Source organism: Acanthochromis polyacanthus, chromosome 21 (genome assembly GCF_021347895.1).
Source record: "Acanthochromis polyacanthus isolate Apoly-LR-REF ecotype Palm Island chromosome 21, KAUST_Apoly_ChrSc, whole genome shotgun sequence".
Classification (NCBI taxonomy): Eukaryota; Metazoa; Chordata; class Actinopteri; family Pomacentridae; genus Acanthochromis; species Acanthochromis polyacanthus.
Genome location: NC_067133.1, coordinates 19115620 through 19140488, shown reverse-complemented (window position 1 = coordinate 19140488; position 24869 = coordinate 19115620). Strand labels below are relative to the sequence as shown.

The following is a 24869-nucleotide window of genomic DNA, read 5'->3' as shown; positions in this document are numbered from 1 at the left end:
AAGTGTGAAATGAGTCATGTTTTATATTTTAGATTCTTCAAAATAGCCACTCTTTGTTTTGATTACAGCTTGTCAAGGTTAACTTGTGGAATTTCTTGCCTTCTTAATGGGGTTGGGACCATCAGTTGTGTTGTGCAGCAGTCAGGTTGATACACAGTTGACAGCCCTATTTGACAACTATTAGAATCTATTTTATGGCAAGAACCATTAAGCTAAGTAAAGAGAAATGACAGTCCTTCATTACTTTAAGAACTGAAGGTCAGTCAGGCCAGAAAATTGCTACAACTTTGAATGTACCCCAAGTGCAGTTGCAAAAACCATCAAGCATTATGACCATACTGGCTCACATGAGGACCACCCCAGGAACGGAGGATGCTTTCAGAGAGAATCTACAACATAAATAGTCACGGAAATCAAGAAAAAAACATTTAAAGTGTGTCCAAACTTTTGGATGATAATGCATATATACCATGGGGTAAACCAACGGTCCCCAAAGGGCTGCTGACTGTCACCTCTGTGCTGTCAGACCGGCAAGCTCAAAGCTCACTTAATTGTTTTAAAGTGTGAGATAATTCAGCAACCACCCTGCCTTTAAGTTATCCTTAGCACATTTTCAGGCCTGAAAATGACCTTGTCACAGAGTTGGAAACAAGTAAAGCCACTGAAATGCAAAAATGAGTTTTGTTTCATTAGTTTGCTCTCAGAAACATCGACAGAATGACGTCATTTCCTCAGATTTCTGGTGATAAAGTGCACCCACGCTGGTCTGCATGTAAGTAAAGCCAAATTTAGCAGTGGTGACACCTTTTCATGCAGGCATAGCAGTCACAAAAAATGTGTGAGGTGTGTGAGGACATAAAGAACAATATGTCACTTCACCAAGTGGAGTTTCACAAAGTTGTTTCTTCTCACTAAACCCTTTCCTGCCATTGTTATAAACACCTTGATTTGTAGAAGCAGATGGAACATTTTCTGTTGCTCCTCAGCAAGCATTATTCCATGACCTGAACGATTTACTTCAGCTGGGCCTTTATTGAATAGAAGCACAGTAGTTTTGCCTTTAGGGAATGGGGAATTATATACAGACTATACTGTACTGTGTGGGAAAAACTGAATAGTAAAGACTTTCCTTGCTGAGTTTTTTTTTTTCAAAATAAAGCTCAATGTTGTCACAATCGTTGCATTGTCTCAGAGAGAGGCAGGCAAAGGCAAAAGTCATATATATGTCATCACCATAGTCAGCAGGCTGTGTGCTTATGGGAGGATATGACAGCTGGCAGGATTTTCGAAAACAATGACCAGTCTGATGATTTAAACTCCGCTTAACCCCATGTCTGTCCCCTGATCACAGAGTCCAACAGTGGAGAAAAATATAGAACAACACTGTAAGCTAACACATTGCTGCCATGGATCTAAAATCGGGTGAGTTGGCATAACTATTTCCTTTCGGCCCAGCCCAACAAGAGAAAGAGTTCCTGAAACTTCAGACTGAGCTCCCCCATAAACCTCTGTGTCAGAGGCGTGATTCAGAGAGAGAGAGAAACCCCTCCTCCAAAAATCTAGTCGTCTCAGTGTGTCACCTCAGTTGTGAGAGCAGATGAAGATTCAAAGAGAAGAAAGATTGAGGCAGGAATAGTGAGAGAGAAAAAGGAGTGGTCATCCTATGAGATCGCATCAATCTGTAATTTTTATTTGTTGGTATCAGTATATACTTGAACTACCTTTTTCAATATCCGTTCATTTAACTGGTTCTTTTTTGTTGTTGTTGTTAAGTTAGAACATCATCTAGGAAAACTTAGGCAAAAGTCAAGAAGAAAAAAGAAACCTGGACCATCTGGATGTAGAGGATTCTGAGGTTTATGTTTTGGTTGTTTAAACTTTGCTTACACAGATCTGGACACTGTTTGCTTCTTCACCATGATGGGCAGGTGGAACCTCCTGATACTGGGTGAGTCACATCTGTCATCCATTTGCACAGTAGTTAAAATGGAAAATCATCTGCTTTAAGTATAAAAGATGTTGTGTGCTCTGAAAGAGGGAACCAAATGGTTTCATAACCTTCCAAACTTTTCCTGAATAGATATTTATGTATGTGTTTTGTTTGGATTCAAATCTATGATGACAAAAAAAATGTTGTTTGACTGTCAACTTCAAATTTTTAAAAGGATTACTAATGTCTTGTAATAGTCACTTTTATGTAATAATATTGATTTCTGAGTTCCTGCTGTTTTAAACTTTTCCCTTAGATCAAGTCAGCCAGCTGTCTTATCATCAGTTTCACTTGTAAAATTAAATTAGTCAAAATTTGAGCTCAGTTTGAAAATAGCTGAAGCAGAAGCTAAGACCCTGAAACCTGAATGTGAGAAAGAGCTCAGAAAAATTGGAAGAAATAAAGGGAGAGAGACAGTGAACACTGCAGCTTTTCTTCAAACAGCCCGCTATCAGGGTGCTACTGAACAGAGGACCTCTGTTCCTCTGCTTTTATAGTGATATTTATACACTATGAGCTCATCTCACAGCAGCAGCGCAACTTGTTGCATGATAATGACCACAGTTACGCACAACTGTTTTCTAAAGGAAGAACTCTGTTGCCATGCCACTAAACAACACTGGTAGATTCTTATATCGACACTGAACTATAAGATTTCATGATTACAATATCAGATAAGGATTTTTTTTTAAATGGTTCCTCTTCACATATATTAAGATAACCTTTATCTACACCATGTTGTGAAGTGTCCTGAGAGTTTTATGTCGTCATATTTATGAGTTTTGCCAGCAGCTTATCTGGTTGTGAACATTTATACCTTTGCGATGGTGTGTCTGTGTTGCTCTGCAATTACACTGCCCAAACGCCAGTTATCTGTCGGTTTTCTCTGCCGCTGTGATGAGTTTCTCAGCACGGTAATTAAATGGTCAATTCTCCTAAATCATCAAAAACATGTTGCACTTTCCCGTTAAGCCAGGGTGGTTCTGCACGCAGCCAACAGTTTTTACAGGCAATTATTTCCTTCCAAAGGAAAAACAAACAGTGAAAATGCTGAAGGATGTATTTTTTTCAAACGACAAAGAGAACTGATGTGGCAGCAAATAGGCTACCTGAACAGGACGAACTGACTGATGGTGAATGAGTTATTAATCTTAAGGATGATATTGAATCATCCGATGAGGCTGATAATGTAAAAGTATAATAAGACTTTCTTCCTGTTTTTATATACCGCTTACTACACCCATCTGGTTGTCATTCAGGAAACCCCAAAGAACTGACTCTGCACTCTTAGAGCATGCACATTCAGTGCTACTTTGTGCTTGCACCATGCCAGCTGATGTTTCCTCACACATAGGAAGCACAGTTCTCCCCTGTGTTGATCATTTTGAATTATGGTGTAGATGCTGCTGGAACAATCTGAGGAAATGAGGGTCGAGAATAACGGTCTATGTTTTATCTGCAGAGCCTGTATAATATTTCTGATGTTGTAAAAGTCATTAAATTGATCCTTTGGTTTCCTTGGAGCAACTGTAAAGAAAAAAATGTTGGATTAAATTGTTGTTTTAAAGGTAATGGGCTGCACATGACTGACAGTTTCTTGTTTGCTTTTCAGTTCTGTTCCTCTCCTCTGTCATTGTCCCATCTGAGTCAGACTGCCCTTTAGGATTTATTACTTCTGACGGAGGATGCATTGGTATGAAACACAATTTTATGCTGTATTTAATAATTCATGCAACACCAACCATGTTGTGGTATGTGTGCAGCTTTCCTTTTAGAGAGACAGTATGTATAAACAGTACTTATGGATTGTTAATTTTTGTCCAGTGTGAAAAGTTCAGGCTCCAAAAGCACCAATTAATGTGATATCCATCTGTTTCATATTCCTTCCTTATTGAAGATTTCGATGAGTGTGCTGTTGATGAAGACTATCCTGATGATGATGGAAAATGTGGGGAAAATACGCTCTGCTTTAACACAATGGGGAGCTTCTACTGTCAGTGTGCTAAAGGTTTCAGATCAACACTGACTGTGAATTTTACCGCTGGATCATCTGCAACGTGTTTAGGTAAGACATCTGGAGTCAATGATGGCAGAAGATGTGATTCATTTTGATGGAACTTCATTTCCTTCAGTTGAAACTTCAACATGACAGCATTGTCCTTATCCTTTGCTTTAAGATATTAATGAATGCACCAACATGAAAGACATCTGTGGACCTAATGCCACATGTTACAACGCAATTGGCAATTATTCCTGCATTTGTGATTATGGATTCGTTTCTACAACTGGAATGGAAAGATTTCATTATGGTGACGACGTGACATGCATAGGTAACATTCTGTTCTCTTTTGTACTGCAGTTTTAGATGATCTAGTTTTAATTTAATTTAATGGTTGGTGGTTTAATGATGATTTTCTTTCTCACTTAAATTTCCTCTTCCTGTTGATGTAGATCGTAATGAATGTGAAGAGGAAAACATTTGCGGTCAGAATGCAGCATGTGTCAACACACAGGGTGGTTATCATTGCATCTGCAATGCTGGCTTTGGACTAAAATCTGGCAAATCTACCTTCTCTGGAAATGAGGAGCAATGTGAAGGTGAGGGCTATGACATCATGTGGCAAAATATGACGCAAGATATGACTCACACAGTGTTTTAGAAAATATCTAAGGGAGTTAGGTAGACTTAAAAATGCTAACTTGACTATCTTGTTGCTTTAGTTTTTTGTTTTGTTCATGATCTTAAAAACCTACCAAGCACTATTTGAATATAACCATTCTAGTGCACCAGGATGTGACTGACACACACAATGTAACCATTTTCCTGTCCCCAATATGTTTCCATTTTAGACATATGTATGACTGATAAGACAATCTGCGGAAATGGAACCTGCCACCATGAAGCCGCTGGTCATTACTGTGCATGCCATGCAGGATTCACCAACTACGGCAACAAAACGTCTCGCTGCACTGGTAAGAACCCAACAGCATTCAACTTTTTGTGACATCCATCGTAATCTGGTGTTTCTTTTCTGCATCAGCAAGCGCATTTCATTGAATAAGCTTTTTGTTTCCACAGAATTAAACTGTGCTGTTTTCAAAGATGCAAACATTGTAAAAGAGGTAAATCACCCTCCACTCACCGTTGTGCATATATTTAAAATGTTTATCATCTCACATTTTTGCTTCATCCTCCCCAAATCCCTCTCCCAGATACTTCCCATTGCCCATGATTTCATGAGGCAGCTGAACAAAAGCTGTCTGGACCTCACAGAGAGTGAAAATCCAAAAGAGCTCGATGGCGACATCATGCTAAAGGTACAAATAAATTAACAGAAATGCAAAAGGCCCAGTTCTTTACTACCATAACAGAAACAGGAAGTCTTACCCTCCTTTGAGCTCTGTCACATGGTGTATAGATATTTGTGCGCAACACTGTAGACTGTTTATATTGACCTGAGGTAATGCGTAGCCTGAAAGTCTGCCTCGGTCTGACTCTGTTTCTTTTTTCCCTGCACATACTTACGTCACTGCCTCTCCCCCTCCTCTCTGTTGGCTGCAGATACTGCTGTCTATAATTGACAAGGTCTTGTCCAGTGGAGTCTTCAATACTAACAAGAAAGTCTCCACCTTTCTGGACTTGGTGGAGGAAGCTCTGAGACTCATAGGACCCTTCATGAAGTCCCCAAGGACAAATATATCCTCCAATCATACAGGTTAATGATTAGATTTAATAGATATTAACATAATGTAAAATAGTTGTTTTTTCCCATTCACAAAGATATGCACACTTTGGTCTCAGCTTTTTCCTAACTATGAAACCAATTTTCTTCTCAGGTTTACACATGCTCAAATCTACGATATGCTTTTACAGTCGCTGGTAGATTTCACCTATTATTGTCCGATTATCTAAAGTATTGACAGACACACAGTGCATGTTCACACAAAGTTTATCTTTGTTTCTTGATCCAGAGCTTCAGCACCTGGTACATAAAGGGTCTGTCATTCCCCAAGGAGCTACGACTTTATCATCTAAGCAAGCTCAGCTGGACATCCAGTTAGAAGTGGCTGCTGGAGATCCTTCCTATTACCCAGGTACTAATGATGCCTAGTAATGTCGTATGTGTAACCACTTTCATTAAGACATCCTACAGCCATGGCCATAAGTTTGGACACAGCATGACTTCCTATGTCTGTTTTGATGTCTATTACAGAACATAACTAATATTTTTTGACAGCACCAGTTTAATTAGTCAACAAATCAACAAGGGATATAATATTATCAATAAATTCCAACAACTGGAACAACTTTGTTCACAAAACATAATATTAGAAGAAAACAACAAAAAAATGCAGTACTTTCACAGCCGAATTTGGTAAGAATAACAAAATGACACCAAACTCTTTTGATGTTTTTTTTAAATATGAAACTTAATATAGTTCTCAGGAGTTGTGTACTGTATTGTAAGTGACAATTTTGTGGTATTTTCTAAGATTCACAAGCGTCATGGTACTTGTGTCCAAACTTATGGCCATGGCTGTACTTCCAAATGTCACAGATGTCCACTTAACCCAGTGTTATTCTGCTATTATTATAACAGGCTTTACAACAGTGTCCCTGCTGAGCTATTCAAACCTGGAAAACTCTGCAAACGGCTTCTTTGGTGCGATGAAACCAGAAAAGAACCAGAGTTTTAAGTTAAACTCCAAAGTGGTGACTGTCGCTGTCAGTAACAGAAACACAAGCCACCTTAAGGAGGAGGTCAAACTCACTTTGTACCACCTGAAAAAGGTAAGGAAGACAGACAGTTTCTTGTGTTTGCTGTTTCAGTTTGTGCATGTCCCCCCTGAAAGACAGATGTCACATAATGGTGATTTACCGCTGTCAATTTATTTGTTTTGCAGTCAAATCAAACTTCACCCACCTGTGTGTTCTGGGATTCCTCGGAGAAAGGAGGGTCATGGTCTGCACGTGGCTGTGAGGTGGTGGAGTCCAACGCGGAGTACACTGTGTGTTCCTGTAACCATCTGAGCAGCTTTGCTGTGCTCATGTCCCTCACTGAGATGAAGGTTCAAAACTTTGTTTACATACAGGATGATTTCAACCACATAGTTTAGCATTTACAATTTAAACTTCAGTCCAGTTCTGGGCACTGTGATGTAACAGTTTTTCTCTCTCTTAACAGGACAAGTTTGAGTTGCAGCTGATCACCTGGGTGGGTCTGTCCCTTTCTTTGATTTGCCTCTTCATCTGCATCCTGACATTCTCAATGATCCGCTCCATCCAAAGCCCAAGAACCACCATCCACCTTCACCTCTGCATCAGTCTCTTCATTGCTAACCTCATCTTCCTCGCAGGCATCTCTCGAACAGAGAATCGGGTAAATACTATTACAGCTTGCTGCCCAGATGAGGGCAGTAAAGGTGTATTCCACTTTCATATAAACCAGAACTAGGGATACTAAGTCACAGCACAGCTGCTGAGTTATTTATGTAGGGCCTAAAGATTTATGAACAACAGTTTAGCAAGTTCTTCCTCTCTGTGCCTTTCTCCCTATGTTTTCATCATTCTTTGCTCCTTTTCACTGTTTTCATCTCTTCCCTTTAGGTTGGCTGTGCAGTGGTAGCAGGAATGCTGCATTTCTTCTACATGGCAGCATTTTGCTGGATGTGTCTGGAGGGCATACAGCTCTTCAGGATGGTAGTCCTGGTCTTCAACACCAGCTTCAAAACCCTCTACATGATGGCAGGTGGATATGGAGTCCCAGCTGTAATTGTTGCTGTCTCTGCCTTAGCCAATGCCGAAGGATACGGCACTGACAAATAGTAAGTGCCCTCTGCTGGCATTTATTTTGTTTTATTTTAAATTAATTCCTGAATCTCAATTTATGTTTAATTGTAGTCAGCTCAATAAACTCTCAACATGCATTTCAGCTGTTGGCTAAAACCGGAATTGATTTGGAGTTTCTTTGGCCCTGTCTGTGTCATCATTTGTGTAAGTATTAAGAAAATTATTGACTTACATGTCTCTGAAATTGACCTCATTTCTTTTAAACCTAATCTCTATTGTCTTTTGTCAGGTAAACGTTTTCTTTTTCTCATCACGGTGTGGAAACTGGCACAGAAATTCTCAAGTTTAAACCCTGACCTGGACAAGTTGCAGAAGATAAAGTAAGTCACCATAAACCCACAAGCTGCATGCACAATTCCTATATTACCTCTCCCACAAAAGAGAAAGAAATGAAAGTGTAATCACACACAGTCCCTAAAAAGGTGTAGGTCAAAGTAAAGGTCAGAGTATTGTGGAGGAGAAATGATCTCTATGAATCTTTGTTGCCTCCTGCAGGGCATTCACCATTACTGCAGTGGCTCAGCTCTGTGTGTTGGGCACCATGTGGATCTTTGGTTGTTTCCAGTTTGAGGAGGGCACTGTGGTCATGTCTTACCTCTTCACCATCTTTGGTAGCCTTCAGGGGCTTATGATTTTCATCATGCACTGTCTGTTTTCCAAACAGGTTTGTCATGTTACTCTCAAGCAAACAAACAAAAAGAAAAAAAACTGCTCTCCTGCCACTTCTGGTCAAATCAAAACTTGATTTGTATTCTGACTCTAGGTGAGAGAAGAGTATGGAAACATCTTGTCCAGATGTTGTACACCTCAGAAGAAGAGCTACTCAGAGTTCAGTTCCTCCAATTCCAGCAAAGCACATGTAAGTAGTTATTTAAGGTCAAATAACCCGAAATTCCTCTTCTCTACGATTGACCTTTTAACTAATAAAAATTTTAACAGACCCTCAGTTCCTAATGACACCCTATGTGAGGACTTTGCAGACCACTTCAGAAGTAAAATCAATGACATCAGGTTGAATCTTTTACCCCAACAGATTTTAAGTGTCGACTCGCCTATGCCGTTTTGCCCTGGTTGATGCAAGGACGCTTGGTCGAGTATTCTCCCAGGTTAAGCCCATAACCTGCCTTCTAGACCCAATTCCTACACCATTTTTTAAGACATTTTATGGCTTCTTTGAGGAACAGTTGCTGTACATTGTGAATTGCTCTTTTCAGACAGGTGTCTTTCCTACTTCCTTTAAAATGTCAGTGGTGAGGCCCCTTCTGAAGAAGAGCAACTTAGACCCCAATGTCTTAAATAACAATCGGCCTGTATCCAACTTACCATTGTTATGTAAAGTTTTCGAAAAACTTGTTTTTAACCAAGTAAATCATTTTTTAAAATCAGAACAACATTTTAGAGAAGTATCAGTCTGGTTTTAGGATGAATCACAGTACAGAGACAGCCCTTTTCAAGAGTTTAAATGATATCAGGTGCAACTTAGATAATCATAAACTCACAGTCTTGGTGCTGCTGGTTCTGACCACCGCCTTCGATACAGTAGACCATCACATTTTATTAAACAGACTAAAGCTCCTGGTTGGGGTGTGGGGTCCCCCAGGGGTCAATTTTAGGTCCAGTCCTTTTTAATCTTTACATGCTTCCCCTGGGGGATGTCATCAGGAGGCACAGCTTCACCTTCCATAGTTATGCTGATGATACGCAACTGTACATCGCCGTGTCTCCTGAAGACACAGGGCCGATTGATGCCCTTTTTAGCTGTATTTCCGACATTCAGTCATGGATGGCAGTGAATTTCCTACAGCTCAACCAGGGTAAAACAGAGATTTTAGTCATTGGTCCTGAGCGCCAGAGTAAGAAACTTTTACCAAAACTAAAGGATTTTAAACCATCACAATCTGTTAAAAATTTGGGCGGAATTTTTGACTCTGAGCTTTCTTTTATACCACATATTCAAAACATAACAAAGATTGTTTTTTATCATCTTAAGAATATAGCCAGAGTTCACCTGTTTCTCTCTCAGGTGAGCACAGAGGTGCTGATGCATGCTTTTATATCTTGTCGTTTGGATTACTGTAATGCCCTGCTCTCTGGTCTTCCCAAAAAAAGTATATCGAATCTTCAATTATTACAAAATTTAGCCGCACGAGTGCTGACGAGGACCAGAGGGCGGGAGCATATTACACCAGTTTTAAAATCACTGCATTGGCTCCCTGTGCGTTTCAGGATCGATTTTAAGGTTCTTTTATTAGTTTATAAATGCTTTAATGGTCTTGGGCGTTCTTATTTATCAGACTTACTTTTACCATATCAACCCTCGCGAGCCCTGAGGTCCTCTGGCGTGGGCCTTTTGTCTATACCACAAGTTAGATCTAAAACACACGGGGAGGCGGCATTCAGTTACTATGGTCCCCGTTTGTGGAACAGCCTGCCGGAGAACCTCAGGGCTGCAGAAACTGTTGATATTTTTAAAAAGAGGCTCAAGACTCATCTTTTTAACCAGGCCTTCAACTTGTTTTGATAATTCTTAACCCTTCTTCTTATGCTTTTTATTATTATTATTATTATTTATTATTACTCGATCTTTGAACTTTTAGGGTTTTATGGTTTTACATATTTTAACCTTTATTTTAACTTATTTTTACATTATTTATTTTATTCTATTTAGATATTTCAGTTCTAGTGCTCCTCAGTGCCTCGCCATGTCTTGATGATGTCATGTTGTGTGGGTGTGTGAGTCTGCGTATGTGTGTGTGTGTGCCTGCGTGGGTGTGTGCATGTGAATGGCTGTCTATATGTAGGCAGGGTGGAGAGTTGTTTTTTAAAATTTTTATGTCTATTTTTAATTGTATTTATTTATTGCCTTCTTTGTTTTTAATTCTTGTAAAGCACTTTGTGTTGTTCTGCATGAAAAGTGCCATACAAATAAATAAAGTTTGAAGTTTGAGGTTTGAAGTCAAAGGTCAAAGGTTCTTTATTGTTATATCATTCCACTTTTGCACATGCAACAATACGAAATTGGACCCTGGTCCCGGTTTCAGCCATAAAGACAATATAATATTTGACTGCAGTGGGTCTTGGCTAAATAAGGGATGCCTTCATTGCTCTTCAAACTACAGTAAATTAAACCCAACATTTACTACATTTAATATGCACATGGACAACTTAGCTGACCATTTGATCTGTAATTGGAATGCTAGAGACTGGATGGGCTTTAGTCATTGCAAGTTTAATTGGAAGACTTTGCAAAAGCAAACAGTTAATTTTTCCACAGGTTCCGAAGATGATGAACTATTATGGCCAATGTAAAGTCAAACATCTTGTATCTTAGAGACAAAGCAAAGTCTGTCCTGATAATGAAAGCTCACTGAAAGTGTTTTTCTTGTCTGACCAAATTGTCTTTCTCTTGCATCATCTCAGGCGTCCAAGAGCACCCAGGACACAGGAGAGTCTCACATTTGAGGAGCTGAACAGTGATCTGGGAGTAAAGTCTGATTTGCTGAACACTGCTAGGTCAGATATACAGTCTGCTGCTGATCTTCCGATTAATGGCTAATGCACCAGTTTCTTTGCTGCAAAATTTTGTAAATAGTATCATTCTTTATCATAAGTGGGTCTTAGAGAATTAGATTATTTATTGAAATAAAATAATTTGAACCTACTGCAAATTAAGGATGGAAAAGACTTTTGACAATATTAGCATGACACAGATTATTATTGTCATCAAAAGCTATTAACATTACAGATGATAGGAGTCCATAATGTGCTTTACTTTAATGCATATACTCATTTTATTTGTGTTTCCATAAACACACACAAATTTAAAAAATGAATCCACCTAAGTTCCAACTTTTCTTCTTAAAATAATATTAGGTGATTTTAGACCATAATTGTGGTGAATTTATGAAAACCTGTTTTACTGGGTATACATAATAATGCTTGTTGTGTCATCCAGGTACTTTATTGAACCAGCAAAGGTAAACTAAGAAATACTTTTAACATAAGCACTTTCTATTGTCCACAATCTTTAAATTGTTAATGTTTAATATGACCCAAAAGACAAGGACAAGTATAAGACAGAGATATTTTTTTTGTTTGTTTGTGTATATATTGCTGGGCAATTCAATATGTATGTATATTTGACTGCATTGATGCTCTGTGTATTTTATCTAAATATTTAAGAAAAGTTTGTTCATTGCCAAGTTCAGATAATAAATGTTTCAAAACTGGAATTTCAAAGATGAATTTAGTTGATTTTGTATTCTGGAATAATATTACAGTTGTAGACATTTGTTTTGAAAGGTTAAAATAATTAGACTTTGTATTTCCAGTTCACTTGTTACATCTTTCCTTGTGTGAAGTATTTGAAATGATGTTTTAATTATTTGTAAGCTTTTTCATATTTTGTCCTGAGAGCTTTCAACAAAATAAATATTTTTGATGTACCTCATGTTTAAAACCTCTGTGTCATGTTCTTCCCACCACTGAGCTTCAGTTATTTGATATAAAATGGAGAATAAACTAAGCTAATTATTGTTTTCTATGTGTTTATATCAGAGTTCCAAAATTGAAAATGCAAACTTAAATCTTTCTGTTGTTATAGATCAGCAGAAAATGTCAAGAAAATTCTTAAGTGGAGTCCTGACTGAATTAGCTGGTAAATATATATACCTTTGGATGTGTGTACATCCCTGACATTATCACTCTCTTACACTTCTCTAGACTGTCATAAGTAAGATCATTTAAGGTTCACTTCACATTCTGTTTACACTTCGTCTTCTCAGTCTGATAATCCTTCATCTGACGAGTACATAGAATGCCTGTCTTCTTGAAGGAGAGCATATTGTGATACTGTGGAATAGATGATTCTAGATATCATGGCTTTGAGACATAGAAAGATACATGAGGTGAACAGACAGAATAGAAACAATGTATTTATCACTGGGGTGATAAGTCTCATTAGGACCTGAAACCATGGTCCTGACTTAAACCAATTCCACAAGTAATAGCCTTTTTCCTCATGAGAATCTCTTCTTTTCATCTGTTCCATAAGTTCTTTCAGATAATCGTGGAGAGAAGTCAAATTCCGAGTCACATCGGAGACCCACGTGCAGCATGAGTCGGCAATTTGTTGATTTCATGAGTATTATTTTACAGCGCCATACCGCGGGAACAGAAACTGTTGTGAGCCTAGTATCTGAATAAATTTGGTCTTTTTGGTTGCTTTACCTGCGTATAGCATGAGGCCAGAATGTCAGATTGGAGTAAATATGGATGTCAGCGATCAGGTAAGCTGGATGACAGAGCCCACACCAACCTTTAGGGAGGTAGAGGTAGCTGCGTCTACCACATACCCAGACCATGTTGGTAGGACAGCTCTAACCGAAATCTGAAGGTGCATATAATGTCACCTTTGTGCCATTCAGATTAAATGCAAGTCAGATTAAACATTAATAAGAATGGTCAATATCTCAACATTAAATTTTTGGACAAATATTCACTTGGCTTTCATGTGCATGAAGAGCTTTCCACACAGGCTGCCATAACTGTGATCTGACAACTGGTATACTTTCCTAAATTTAGGTCAGAAGTCCTCATGCAGCATCTTTGTACACACTATAATGTCAATAACCAAAATAATAATGCAACAGTCAGGTGATAATTATGGTCACACGTGTGTACAACTCACATTGGTGCCATCTCCTTGGGTTTCTCCTGTTGTTTCTCATCATCTGCAGGCGGTGGCATCCAGTCAGTGCAGCAATTGGCTCCAGTGTCACTTCTAAGGATTCAAGACCTACGGTTTCTTCACTGGGTTTTCCATCCATATGAAGAGGCATCCAAAATTAGAATATGTAATAAATCATAAACAGGAGGGAAATGTTATAAAATTATAATAATGTTATGATTAATTGCTCTTCATGATTTCAAACTACTGTATAACTGAGTGACTGTGAAGTCATATAACCCAATGTACCCAGTAAATTTTCATGACCTAACTTTGACCTTGAAAATATAACAAGTTGATCCTGCAAGCAGAAGGTTGAAAATGGCTGCTCAGAAACTGATAATACCAATGTAACTTGTTTATGTGCCTGCTTAAAAATTTTGCCAGTCACTCGTTCAGACTCTGCTCTGTTCAAGTGATTCCCTGCGCAAGTAAAATGTTGCTTTGACTTGAAAGACGACTGTGAGTGTTTATTTGGAGAAGTCAGGACTTCACTGAAGAATTTTCTTGGCAGAAAATATCTGTGAAACCTCTGCAGTGATATTTCCTTTCTTTAGACCTTAATGTTTGACACCCAGGATTTGCCTTGACTTTAAAGACAGAAACAGCTATACACACAGAGGAAATGAGAGACCCTCTCTGCTTCCTTCCTGTTTATGTGAGATTACGAACGCGATGGCCTCAATGGGCCACAGTTCTGATGTCTCGAAACTGGTACTTTTATTTTAACAAGCAAACAGGGAAGCACGTCTACTCTGTAACACTCTGTAAAGTATCATTACAGATTTCCTCTTTAAACATTTTACATCCTTATAAAAGTCCGTCTTGAAGCATCTTTTGATTTTTACTCTCCCTCTTGAAACATTTTAAAATACATTCATCTTTTTTAGATCCAAAATATTCTACAGTATCTGTCAGGCTGATGGTAGCAATGGATGATAATAGTCATAGTCCCAGTCAAAATACAGAGATCTCTTTTTCTTTTGAGCTACCCTTGAGAATTTGAGAAAGACTATATTAGCAACACCTCTCTGCATATGAGCATTTAGCCAGCGTGAGAAATGGTGTGTTACATAATTTGCTAAGACTGCATATTAAAGAGTTGTATTGGTTCTGAGGAATAGGAAGGTCAAGAGCATCATTACCACGGTGTGACTGTAATGAAACAAAGAGAAGAAAAGTCCAGAATCGATAAGAAGGAGCTTAAGCTTTATTTTACTTATTACTCATGTGTTTGAATGCAAGGATGATCAAGACATAAGGTGATTGATAATAAAAGTACAGACAGTTTGATGTAAGCCGTAATCAGTAAAGAACATGAGCTTGTTGTGTGTGCAGTCTCTAATCTTGCTTTGCAGCGGTGAAGTCATTCCCACGAGAACGATAATGACAAAACATCTGCTGTAACAGAGGAGAGAGGACCAGCGCGGCACTGTAGGGGCCAACCAGCAACGTGACCTAGTTAGCTACACACGCTGTTAGAGTATAAGAAGACTGGGCCAGGTACAGTTAGCAGTCTGATTCCATTCGAACTGACTGAACACTTGTTGTTGGTTTGGGACAGAGGATTCAGGCCCAGAGCTCTGTATTGCATGTTCAATTTTGCTGTAATAAATACTCTTTTTTGATTCTAAGAAGAAGTCTCCTGGGTACTCCATCAAAAGAATCGGGCGGAAATAGCCTCACACATAGTCTGTTTTGTGCTATTCATAGAATAGGCTGATTTCCAACAATTTGGTGCCGTGACCCGGATGGAGCAGGACGGGACAGTTTGGATTCTCAACGAACTCCCAGAGGATTTCTTGACAACAGGGGCCCCAATGAAAGGGTAAGCAGACACCTGTTAATATCAAAGTTCTGCTATTGGATATCCTAAAAAACGTTGTCAAGGTTCCACTGTGTGTTCTCGTTTACAAAATTGAATGTGTTTAAAACAACATCTGTTAAAGATGAAAAAAAGTGTTAACTGAAGAGAAAGGTGTTAAATGAAAAGTCACTGATCCACAGAGGATAGAATCTCTGGCTGGATACTCTGTTCTGGGTTAGAAGACCCGGGGGGTTTAGGAGTCCCTCCGAAAGGTGGATAGAGCAGAGAGTTTATTCTGCAACCCTAAGTGTAATGTAATCCCTGTTAGGCAACAGTTTCTTAGGCTGGCAAATAGACTGGACGGTTTGGTATAAGCCTGGATCACTGATGAGTGGTTGAAAATACTGGGTTTAGAAGCCCTGAGGACGTGGTCCCCCTCTAAAAGCTTGCTAAAATAAAATATAAAAAGACAAAAAACAGTGATGAAAGCCAGTGACTAAAAAAGTGAATGAAGTTGACAACCGGTTTTTATGTGTAATAAAGTTTTCGTGTTTGTGGAACCTCACTGAGATAAAGTGAACGGTACTGCCTCGGGTAACTGCGTCTCAGAGAGTGCGAATGAGAGTGTGAATGAGGAGCTCATGTATAAATGGAATGAAAAATAACTGAATCAGCGGACAGCCTGAACCCTAACGTTGTGAACATAAAGCTGTTGTCAGTTGAAGTAGGTTACTGAGCCATTCATTAGGTTCTCGGTGTGATTTGACGGTAACTCTAAAACGATTCTCAGTCCTGGGATTAGAACCCCCAGCAGAAATCCGGAATACAGTAGTGTATTCTAGAAGCTTGATTTCTGAGGACTCTGAATTGGCTCAAGAAGCATTGATACTGGTCAAACACACACTCTGTAGTACACATTCTGATCAAGCATGGCAGAAGAAGAACCAAAAAAGGACATTTGGTCCTTGGAAAAACAGTGGGAAGTAGCTGTAACTCAATTAGTCAGCGGAGAAAAACCAAAAGACAGAAAAAAGAAAAGATTGTTTTATGACACAAAATTCAAAGAACTAAAAGAGTCAGGACAAATTGCAGATGACAAAGACCCACTGCTGTGGAAACAATTATCAAACTTAGAGAATGACGTAATCAAAGAAAAGCAAATGAAACAAACTCAACAGAGTACAGGATTTTTTGTCCAGAGAAAAACCAAAAAAGAAGTAGACGAATTAGAGGAAAAACGCAGAGTCATTCACCAGATGGGTTTAGCCTGTAAAGCCTTGAGCCCCCCAGAGAAGCCCAAGACTGAAGGCCAACAAACAAGGGACAAAGATAAGGCAGGTACAGACAGTGACAAAACATCAGAAACTCAGGAATGTCACCCTGACCCTCAATCACTACCATGTGCCCCTCCTCCATCGCCTTATCAGACCGCTTCCTACCAGATCCCTGAGCTGCTAGTCACAAGCGGGGTTCTGAATGTACAAATTTTTGAGGAAGAACAGAGAGAACAAGTCGAGATAGACAGACTACTAACTGGGTTGCAGGAAGAGCAGGATAAGAAAGAGCGAGCCCTCCATCACTTAAGAGAAGAAAGACTTAGATTGACTGAAGAAGTAGGAACATTTCTGGGAGAATGCCAAGACATGCCCAGGCCTACACATTCCTATACACCTCAAATACCTCAAAATGACATCAATAAGTATGTGCCATTTTCATTCACTGACATGAACTCTATAGTTGAGAAAATGCCGCCCCCCACTGCTGGAGGAGGACAATGGATGGGTGAATTTGAGAGACTTACTGACGGACACACTTTGGCCTTAGGAGACTTTAGAGCACTGCTTGGAAAACAAACCTCCACGTATGACCTGACTGACGTAGAAGACCGAGCCGGAACACGTTACTTTCCTGACGACGTACGGTTTGCGGCTTGGGGTCACCGAGTAGGCAAAGCGATGAGAGACAAATATCCCCTACCTGCTGGAACACTACATGCCCTTTCCTTCTCTTGTAAACCTGGAGAAGATGGTCTCACATACCTTAGCAGGTGCAGAACTCAGTGGATGAATGCAATTGGCACTCATCCCCAGGGAGACAAGTTACAAGTTTCACTATTTAGAAACGCAGTTTTACGAGGCGTCCCTGACACGGTTAAAGCTGCAATGGATGAGAACCCTGATATACCAGGTTGTGCAGATGAGACATGGGAGAGACATTTCACACACCACTTAAAAAGAGCCCAAAACAAAGCTCAACAACAAACTGATGAGGTAGAGTTACAGAGAATACAACTTCTAAAACTCCAATTAGCACAAGCCCGCAGCGACGCAAATGAATTAAAAAAACAGCTCAAAAAACAAGTGATTCAGCAGAAAGTGCAACCTCAGCAACCTCAGCCACCACCCACAAACCCGCCGCGATCTCCCACTTTGGGACCTGCTCCACATATGGAGACTCAGTATCAACAATATCCTAGACGAGGACCGAGCGGTCCTTATAGAAGGGGTCAGAGGGGGAGGGGGCCACGTAGGGCTCCACGGGGACGGGCCCAGGGGTTGTATGCTTGTCATGGGTGTGGTCAGTTAGGACATTTCCAGAGAGAATGTCCCATTAATCCCTACTATTCTCCACAAACAGCACCCTATGGAAGGGGCAGAGGCACCTATGTGGCTCCACACGCCGCAGGCGCACCCCAATTGGGACAGTATCCAGCTGTTGCTCAGCCGGACTTTTATGAAGCCTGAAGGTGCCCACAGATAACCCAGAGCCTGGGGCTGGCAGACCCTATGGTTCACATGACTGTACATGGATATGAGTTGCCTTTTCTGGTGGATACGGGGACCACTTATTCCACACTGACCACTCCACTTCCACCCGACGTGTTCTCGCCTCGATATGTGGAAGTTACAGAGTTTTCTGGGGACATCGAAAGACTGCCTATTACTAAGCCACTCATTACATCTGTTGTTGAACAGAGTTTTCGCCACCGCTATGCCTATTCTTCGAACTCTCCTGTGAACTTGTGTGGCAGAGACTTTCTTACGAAGGCAGGAGCATCAATCCTTTGCCCCGTGGATGGAGTAATTTTGTGTACTCCATTAACTGCTCCACTCAGTGGCTTACGGTTGGCAAACAGATGCTGTTGAAGTCTGATACATCGCCCCCGGCTGTTCCAACATGGGTGGACATCTACTGGGGTCTTCTGGAGTCCGAGTCTGACTCCCACTCTGGCTTGTTGCCTCTTTCTGGGCGTGGAAACCCTGGATCTCTACATTGGCACCTTTCTTTTCACCTCTTGACCCCTATCATGTCACTCTAAATTATGACAGACTGGTGATGACATCTATTACCAGAACTTCATGTCTCAGGCAGATGGTGATATTTGGCCTATCACCTCTCAAAACATCTATGTGGGCCCATAGGGTGTTGCTGCTGACGTGGCCTTAACTGAAGCTCACCTTCACTGGTATTCCATGTCAGGTGAAGCATCTCCTCATGTTACGCTTTTGATTCATGGAGGGCACCAAGCTAAAGACTTAGGGCCGATGATGAAAACATTGACACAGGCCACCGACTAGGCAGACACACAGCTTCCAAACGTATCTTTCTCTCCCACCCACAAATCTTATAAGATCTCCATACAACAGATTCTGTCCTGTTGGAACATAGACAGATCTCACATGACCATGGTAGAGAAGCAACTGATCATGAGGATAGTGAAGCCATGTTATCTACTCTTCCTGATACTCTGTGGTCAAGAGGCAGCACTGATGTGGGTCATTGTAAGACTGTGACTCCCGTTACATTTTCATTGTCCAACACTCCCCCTATTTGGTGGCCACAATACAGAGACAAAAACTGACAAACTGAGGCAGGACTTACTGACACAATTGAGGGTCTGTTAGCAGCTGGGGTCCTGAAACTCTCTAAAGGGTCCTGGAATATTCCCGTTTTACCAGTGGAAAAACAGCAGACAGGTAAATACAGAATGGCACATGATTTAAGGAAGATCAATAGTGTGGTCTCCACATCTACCGCTCCTGTTCCCAACCCATATACAGCCATCGCCTCCCTCACTCCTGATCATCAGTGGTTCTCCTGCATTGACTTAGCTAATGCTTTTTTCTGTCTCCCATTGGCTGAGGGGCTCCATGACATTTTATCATTTACATTCGGAGACTCCCGTTATCGCTACACTAGACTGCCACAGGGCTTCATCCTATCTCCTGGTATTTTCAGTCAGGTCCTGAAACAACTTCTCCCCTCGTGCCCACTTCCTGACGATGTCATATTGATCCAGTATGTGGATGACATTCTATTGGCAGCTACGTCAAGCGAGTCCTGCCTGAAGGCTGCTCACACTGTTCTTTTACATCTTTATCAGTGTGGTTTCAAAGTCTCCCTGTCCAAATTACAATGCACCCTCAGGCAGGTCTCCTTCTTTGGCCGGGTGATCTCCAAACGTGGTTCTGGTCTCTCTGGCACTCATAGGCACACGATTCTGGGACACCCTAAACCGCAGACTGTGAAAGACATGCTTTCTTTTCTTGGCCTGACTGGTTTCAGTAGACATTACATCCCTTCTTACAGTGAACTCACGACTCCCCTCCGTGCTCTGGTAAATGAGCAGGGCATGAGAAACCTGACTGCACCTCTCTCATGGACCACTGATGCTGAAACTGCTTTCATTGACCTGAAAAATGAACTGGCATATGCCGCTGATCTGGCCATTCCTAACTATTACACCAGGTTCTATTTGGATGTTTCTGAAGCAAAACACACGGTAAACGGTGTTTTGTTTCAGAAAAGGGGGAGTGACAGACAAGTACTAATGTGAGTGTCATTTTAGATGATACTGAAAAAAGACATCCTCCATGTACAAGACATGCAGCTGGAGAGGCAAAAGACAATCCAGGACCCAACTCAGCTGAGTGGGTTCTACTCAAGGCGATCAAACGGAAGTGTTCCTCGCTGAGGTGGACCATTCCAAGTGACAGAGAGGACGTCACACGCATTAAGGCTGAGAAGAAAAGGTGACGTCAGGGGTCTGATGCACCAACACACACTGATAGAAGAGGTTGGCAAACTTAGACATGTTACAGAGGACATATATCACTGGGGAACACTTACAGTTGAAGTGCACACATGTTTGCATAACATATCAGTACAATTGTGTGATCGACGCAGGTGGTTCACTCATAAAGGGCAAGGAGTGAAGTTTTACCTGGGGGAATTGTTGTTGTCGGACCAGAAAGGAAACACTTGCCCTTGTACAAAAGGGGGAGAATTTAAGTGCCCTATAGAGGGTTGTGAAGAACAGGTGAAGTGTTAAGAACCGTATAATCATCATGGAGAAGAAGTGGGAAACTGTGGGTATTTTAGGGGTCATAAGTATAATCATTGTGTCATTAATTTTTGTTTTGTGTGAAAACCCTCTCTCCAGAAATGAAACCAGCCAGAACCTGCTGAACCATAACCAAACCAGAAGAAGTGTCTTGTCCCACAGAAACCCGAACATCCTCCAAGAGATCCAGACAATGGCTAGAACATTCACATGCGGCCCACCCGAGGGGATGGTGGATTGGTATGTCTCTGTACGTTTACGTGATCATAGTAGAGATAAACTGGTCTTACAGTGGATTACACCCTCAAAAGCAATTTTCTGGGCTTCCAATAAAATTCCATTGCAGAAGGGCACAAGACAGACCAACCAAAGAGCCAGACTAACAGCCATGGGTATAGAAGTAACTTTATCTAAGAGAGATAAAAGACGGTATAGTTGCACTGTTATTACTCCTCAACACCACACTTTTGTTATAATTCATAGAGAACATGACCTGGCCCCTGAAAATTTTTACCTCCACCACTGCATACAGAGTTAGAAGAGCCCTAGCTCCTGAAAAACTGACCTTATGCTACCACAGGAAGTCTAACACCACATATCAAGTTGACTTATGCAAAGTAACAGCATGTGGTGAAGATGAGTCCTCATGGTTGACAGCTTCTGTGTATCTATGTGTTGCTTCAAATTTGTGGGACCCTTGTAACTCATGGACACAGTTGATCGCGTGGACAGGAATAGGATGGTCTCCACCTGACAGTCAGGGTAAACAACATGTTAGCATTACCAGAGGCTGTATCCAGAATGGTCCTAGCAACACAAACGCCCTCTTAATCACCATTACAGATGTAAATCAAAGATTAGTAGCTTCCGGGGGTCGCTATGGACTAGGTGCAACTGGACCAACCACTTCTATTTAGTTATGGGAGTGGATGTTGCAGGAGATGATCCTATAGGCCTAATCAAAATCAATCTCGAGGCACCACTGACTAATTCTGTTCAGACAACTGTAAAAACACCGCAGGAATATGGTGGAGTGGTTATGACTGACGTTTCTTCACTGTCCAAAGTTTATATTGTAACTATGGAAAGAGGGTATACAGACACAAATCTCTGGTTAGACCTGATGGGCTCACTAAATATGACAGACTGTGTAATGTGTAGTACGGTGAGACCTATTTTGAGGACTGTACCTTCTCCTCTCTCGAGCACACAACATTTCTGGTGTATGTTAGAATTACATCAAATTGAGATTCCCACTAGTACGTGTTCTAAACTGGAACAATATTTTCCCATGACTGAAATAACAGCGGTTCCGCCAGTATTCTCTCCTATAGCAGGAAATCACACTTGCATTACTCTCTCCGACACCACAGGTGCCAAGGTGGGAATGATTCCTAAAGTTTGGTGCCACAATACAGTAGATGTTACCTCTTTTTCCAACTGCCCTGTTTAATCCAGACACCTTTAACTTAGAACACGGAAGCCCAGTATATATAGATGCCATAGGTGTGCCCAGAGGAGTACCTGATGAATACAAACTAACTAACCAAATCGCAGCTGGATGGGAAGCCATTTTCATATGGGTGACCCTGAATAAGAATGTAGATAGGATTAATTATATTCATTACAACGTCCAGAGACTTACCAATCTAACGAGAGACACCATTCAGGGCATGGCTGAGCAATTACACGCAACATCCCTGATGACTTATCAAACCAGGCTGGCAGTGGATTTTCCGTTAGCAGAAAAAGGGGGTGTTTGCGCTATGTTTGGTGATCAATACTGTACATTTATACCTAATAACACAGGTCCGGATGGTTCTGTTACAAAAGGTCTAGCAGAATTAAGAGCACTGTCTGCTGAATTGAAGGAGCACTCGGGGGTAACGGATCCCTTACAGGACTGGCTGGATTCATAGTTTGGACGATGGGGAGGTATAATCAAAAGCTTTATGATGGGTGCTTCAATCGCTGTTGCCATACTTGTCAGTATTGGACGTTGTTGTATACCATGTGCTAGATCTCTTTGTACCAGGATGATACATACGGCTCTCGGACCTCAAATACCACAGGGAGGTCTCCAAATGCCACTCCTCCTGAAAGGTGATGAACCCAACGAACAGTGGAGAGACAACGACGAGCCAATGCCTGTATCCTCAGTTGTGTGAATTTGAGTTGGGTGAAGGCTAGCTTAGGTCAAAAGGGGGAATTGTGGGAAATGGTGTGTTTTATAATTTGCTGAGAGTGCATATTAAAGAGTTGTATTGGTTCTGAGGAATAGGAGGGTCAAGAGCATCATTACCACGGTGTGACTGTAATGAAACAAAGAGAAGAAAAGTCCAGAATCGATAAGAAGGAGCTTATGCTTTATTTCACTTATTAATTATGTGTTTGAATGCAAGGATGATCAAGACATAAGGTGACTGATAATAAAAGTACAGACAGTTTGATGTAAGTCTTAATCAGTAAAGAACATGAGCTTGTTGTGTGTGCAGTCTCTAATCTTGCTTTGCAGCGGTGAAGTCATTCCTACGAGAGCGATAATGACAAAACATCTGCTGTGACAGAGGAGAGCTGACCAGCACAGCACTGGAGGGGGCGGCCAGCAACGTGACCAGTTAGCTACACACGCTGTTAGAGTATAAGAAGACTGGGCCAGGTACAGTTAGCAGTCTGATTTCATTCAAACTGGCTGAACACTTGTTGTTGGTTTGGGACAGAGGATTCAGGCCCAGAGCTCTGTATTGCACATTCAATTTTGCTGTAATAAATACTCTTTTTTGATTCTAAGAAGAAGTCTCCTGGGTACTCCATCAAAAGAATCGGGCGGAAATAGCCTCACACATAGTCTGTTTTGTGCTGTTCATAGAATAGGCTGATTTCCAACACCAGCAGTGGATCAATACTACACTCTGCTCCGATGGATCAGCAAACAGGATGCATAGAAGGAGCACATTGACACCGGGAAGAAGAATGGAAAATGCAGATCCAGTATGTTGAGATACTGAGAGAGAGGGAGAGAGCGGGAGAAAGTCAGACCGGGCAGAAAGCGAATCGGACAGAAAAAATTGAAGAGAAAGAATGACAGCAAGCGATTGTGAGATTGAGAGTGATGATTGAATGTGAGAATCAGACAGGTATATTCATTCTCTCATCTATGTCAAGGAATCCAAAACAATCCAATGTTCATGTGGAATCATCTTAGGGTAAGTTTCATTTAATATTCAAAAATATTTTAATGGTAAACAACTACATAGTGCACTGCGCACATCCTCTCCTGTAAGATATGAGGTTAAGCAAAAATTAAATGCTAAATATAATGAATAGGGCATGTGTATGTCTAAATACTTGAAGCTGTAGGAAAGCTATTTTACCTGAATTGTTTTATCTGAAAAACACAGGAAAAGCAAAATAAAATGACAGATGCAAATCTGTGGTGTTTGAGAAATAATATGGTGTCCAGTATCATGTCTGAAGAATTTCCATAGTAAACAAAATCATGGTTGATGACTTCTTTTTAATTGCATCTTCTCAGTCCTGAATAAAATGTCAGGATTCCCGCAACTCACTCAGTTGCTCTATAATTCACTCATAAATAGAGAAATAGCTTCTCTCTATGTAAGTACGCTCAACAGGAACCTCAACAGTTTATGCAGAGGTTGATAATGAAACAGAGAAGCATAAACACACAGAGAGAATATCTGTGCTCTCTCACCGCAAACTGATCAAACCAAACCTTTTTTACTGAAATGCTTCTGGAGTGTGAATATGTTGAACTGTTCATGAATGCGAACCCTGGTGTTTTTTGGTTTACAACATAATTCTATATGTATTAACCTTCGGTGTTAATCTACAATGTCCAAAATAATTAAATAAAAATCTTTGAATGAGAAAGTGTGTCCAAACTTTTGATTGGTAGTGTGTGTATAAAACTTGAACATGTATGGCTGAATTACTCCAATATTATTGCCTCCAATTATGTAGTGTACAGTAGTTTTACAATGCAGGAGAGCTGATGAACAAGTGAGGAGCTGTGGATGGAAATAGAGGATCTAAGTAGACTTGTTCATTCTAAAGGTGGCAACAATGTAGTTACATCTAAGACACTTTGAGGAAGAAAAGTGAATATTTTCATAGAAAAATCTACAT

The 24869-nt window shown here is 40.6% G+C and overlaps 1 protein-coding gene across 1 annotated transcript in view; it reads left to right on the top strand.

Moving 5' to 3' along the window:
* The first annotated feature begins 1165 nt into the window (after window positions 1–1165).
* The window catches only part of LOC110962423 (adhesion G protein-coupled receptor E1), a 43123-nt gene continuing 19419 nt past the window's right edge, over window positions 1166–24869 (top strand). The window contains 2 exon segments of the mRNA XM_051941609.1: window positions 1166–1948; window positions 3603–3683. Coding sequence (XP_051797569.1) covers window positions 1918–1948; window positions 3603–3683 — 112 coding nt within the window. The 5' untranslated portion in view covers window positions 1166–1917.